General features: G+C 53.0%; 1 protein-coding gene across 1 annotated transcript; it reads right to left on the bottom strand.

Annotated features, from left to right (window-relative positions):
• Positions 1-383: 383 nt before the first annotated feature.
• On the bottom strand, positions 384-3,094 carry LOC115654411 (N-acetyllactosaminide beta-1,3-N-acetylglucosaminyltransferase 2-like). The gene is made up of 2 exons (XM_030568654.1): positions 2,825-3,094; positions 384-2,349 (listed from the first exon to the last, which is right to left on the bottom strand). Exon 2 carries the CDS (start codon positions 2,329-2,331, stop codon positions 1,141-1,143), a length of 1,191 nt encoding a protein of 396 aa, XP_030424514.1. The 5' UTR covers positions 2,332-2,349; positions 2,825-3,094; the 3' UTR covers positions 384-1,140.
• Between the last annotated feature and the right edge of the window lie 210 nt (positions 3,095-3,304).

Below are 3,304 nucleotides of genomic sequence, written 5' to 3'. Positions count from 1 at the left end.
AGATCTCCTGAGTCCCAGCTCTGTGCCTTAAAGACAAGGCCAGCCTTCCTGTCTTTTACAAGGACTGCATCTTTGGTGTTGCTATAGAACAGCATAGCTCAGGCAATAGCAGAGCGAGAGAAAACACTCCCCAGCAGCCTGATTGTGTCCAGCAGGAGGCAATGACACACAGACACGCAATACATTGCAGACAGCACAATTCATGGACAGTGCTGTAGTTATTGTGTAGCATATTCGACCTGCTGCAAGAAGCACCATGTCCAGTTTGTGGTGTTGCCCATTTTCGATCCAAGCAGCTAGTCAAATTTCAGGACTCCGGGAATGTTCCAGTGAAGAGGAGAAATCGCTGACACTCAGGTATTTCTTGATTCACTCTTGTTTATTTATAAGAAATACACAAAACCCTGCTTCTCTGAATGCAGGAGGAACCAAGAACAAAATGAGAGGATGTTATCAATGAACTGCATAAAAAATTACTCTTTCAGGTTCAACTCAATGGTCTAAATCCAAATTTTACAGCTGAGAGAGCTGTCTCCCTCTGATTCACCCCTGGGTTAAGTCTATGCACCACTTAGTTCCACAACAGCCCCTAGTTCCATGCTGGGGTCAGCACTGACTGCGACAGAAGAGCATCCCATACTGACCCTTCATCCTGCTCCCTGCAGCAAAGAACCCTCTAACGTCACACTGGGGCACTGGGGGTGGGGGGAGAGCACTTACTGTGAGGGGAATGCCCCCTACTGAGCTGTTCATCCCTCAGGCATGGTGGCAGCATCAGCATCCCTAGCCTTCTCTGGATACGTATCTGGGCTTCATGAAAAACTCAATCTCTGCTTAGTCAGCAGGAGGCACTGCGGGGTGGTCCCCCATGGGCTAAGCAGCAGCACTGTAGCCAGCCATCAAGGACTAAGATGGCAGCCTCGGATTCAGAGCCGAGCCTCCAGAGTAGCAGCAGTTCTTGGAGTCTGCATGAGGGAGATGTAGCCACACTTCAGTGGGGAAATATCCTCCAGGAGGCAGAGACGGCCTCCAAAGAACACTGGCCAACCAGTCAACCAAGATGTTCTGCAAGGAAAGCTAGAAAACAAAGATGGTCACCAAAGAAAACATAGACAACCAACATGGCCACCACTATGGGGCCTAGCAGGCCAAAGCAGGGTCATGCAGGCCTCGCCACAGCCGGATGATATCCTGGGGTGTCCTGTGATCCACCAAGATGAGTTCCTTGTAAGCGCACAAGTCCTCCTGTCCCTCAGCCTCCATGTTGAAGGTCCAAAAACCAGGGTGGTTCACTGGCACCAGTGCCAGCTCTCTCAGGCAGAGCCCCAGGAAGATGTTGCTGATGGGGAAGAGGGGCAAGTGGCACGAGGCCTCGTAGAGCCGGGTGGCCACATCCCGTGAGCAAAGGATCCCTCCACCCCCCAAATAGGGTGGGTAGGTGCCCTGATAGAAGGACTCAGGGACATAGTACTTATGTTTGCAGTCATGGACTGGGGCGGCATCCTGGATGACATGGCCAGCAAAGAGGCTCCGGCTAGTGATAGTATCAAAGTTCCCAGCATAAGCCACTAGGGTCTCCACCCTAAGAAAGACATCATCATCCCCCAGGAAGATCAACTCTACACTGGGGCAGTGGCCCCGCAGCCACCCTAGGAACAGGATGTCCTTTAGGCTGAGATTGTAGAAGGTATCCTGGAAGTCCCAAAGCAGGAGATCCCTGTTTTTCTGCCTCTCCAGCTCTAGAAGTGCCTCCAGATCTGGATGCCCATCCTCTGAACCCTGTTTGCCCAACAGGAAGAGCGTCTGCACTGTCACATTCCTCACCAGCCGTGTTCGGCCCCATGTCTGCCGGATGGCTTGACGTCGGTCAAAGTTGGCCATCTGGGACCTAACAGCCACCAGCAGTTGGGTCCCATTTGGGCAAGCCTCATCATCTGCTGGCCCAATTAGCAGCGGGTAGTCCCTGCAGTGCATAGAGAGGATGAAAGCCTGGAGGTGGCTAGGGTAGGAGGAGAAATCTGCCAGTCTCTGGGAGGCTTCATGGAAGCTCTCTCCACACGTCCCTGGCAGTGTGAGGTTGAACTGGGATGTGGCATTCCTCAGTATGGGGTTTTCCAACCGGTCCATGTAGAGCAGCAACAGGTCCCAGAGAGGAAGGCCATGGTAGTCCCTGTGCTGCCACAGCCTCAAATGGCCCCCAATGAAGAGTGATCTCCCTGAAGCCTGCAGACTGAGTGGCCTCCTTGAGAGCATCACTACAGTGTAGACTATTACGTTGGCAACAAAGACGCAGGACAGCCAGACATAAGCTTTGATGTAGCGAAGCCTCATGGTGTTTATGGGGGGCTGCTGTGGGGCAAGGAAGGAAAGGAATTAGAGGGTACATCCCAATTACATTTGAGGCACCTCCCTGTACCACAGTACACACCCCAACAGCCTCCCACAGCTGATCAACTACCCCCCCCACACACACACACACCCCAACAGCTGATCAACTACCCTCTCCCACAGGCACCTCACTGCCCAGCAGGACTTTTCAGGTACCTGCCTCCCACACACACCAACAGCCTTCCACAATGGCCATTTAACTACCACCTGTGTGCGCACACACACTGTTCTCCACAGCCATTCAACTACCCCTACATACACAGTCTCCCAGGATGATCAGGTACTCCCCCATACACGCTGACAACCCCTCCCGGGACTTTCCCGGTATCTGCTCTCCCCTAAACCCTGATAGATATCCATGGCCATTCAGCTATCCCCCCACACACCCCCATGGTATTTCAGGTACACACACACATCTGCCCTTTTTGGTACTTACATGGCACTTCTGCTCAGCTTAGTTCTCAGAGCATTTCACCCAGGTACATTTGTCTCTTTATATCCATTGTAGAGTGGGAACCAGAAGCCTGGAGATGGGAGGAGCAGCAGTAACAAAGTTTGGGGGTTCCAGCCTCCCTGCTCTAGCCACTATTCCCCTTCCAGGGGCAGGACAGAACCCAGGCTCCTGGTACCCAGCTCACTGCTCCAGGAAGTAGACCTCACTTTGCCCCTAGAGCTGGGAGCTGATCCTCCCTTCTGCAGAGGAGCTGGTCTCAGCTTTCAGTGGGTGGGGCGATGATCAGCTCTTATCTTGAGGCAGGTGCAGAGTCCTTTACAGGGAGGGAAGCAATTGGGACAGTGCAATGAGAATAAGAGGTGGGGGGAACATTAAGCTCAGAGAGCCATGCAGCAGCAGTGGGGTCAGTACAAACCGGTTTCTAGCCGTTCATAGCACTAGTGCTGCTCCCCCGCACCTCTC

This window comes from Gopherus evgoodei, chromosome 7 (genome assembly GCF_007399415.2).
Source record: "Gopherus evgoodei ecotype Sinaloan lineage chromosome 7, rGopEvg1_v1.p, whole genome shotgun sequence".
NCBI lineage: Eukaryota > Metazoa > Chordata > Testudines > Testudinidae > Gopherus > Gopherus evgoodei.
Note: the sequence above shows the minus strand (reverse complement) of the source record. Positions and strands in the feature narration are given on the sequence as shown.

Excerpts from the sequence above, each read along its gene's own strand:
- LOC115654411 (XM_030568654.1), bottom strand. The coding sequence starts at position 2,331 with ATGAGGCTTCGCTACATCAAAGCTTATGTCTGGCTGTCCTGCGTCTTT.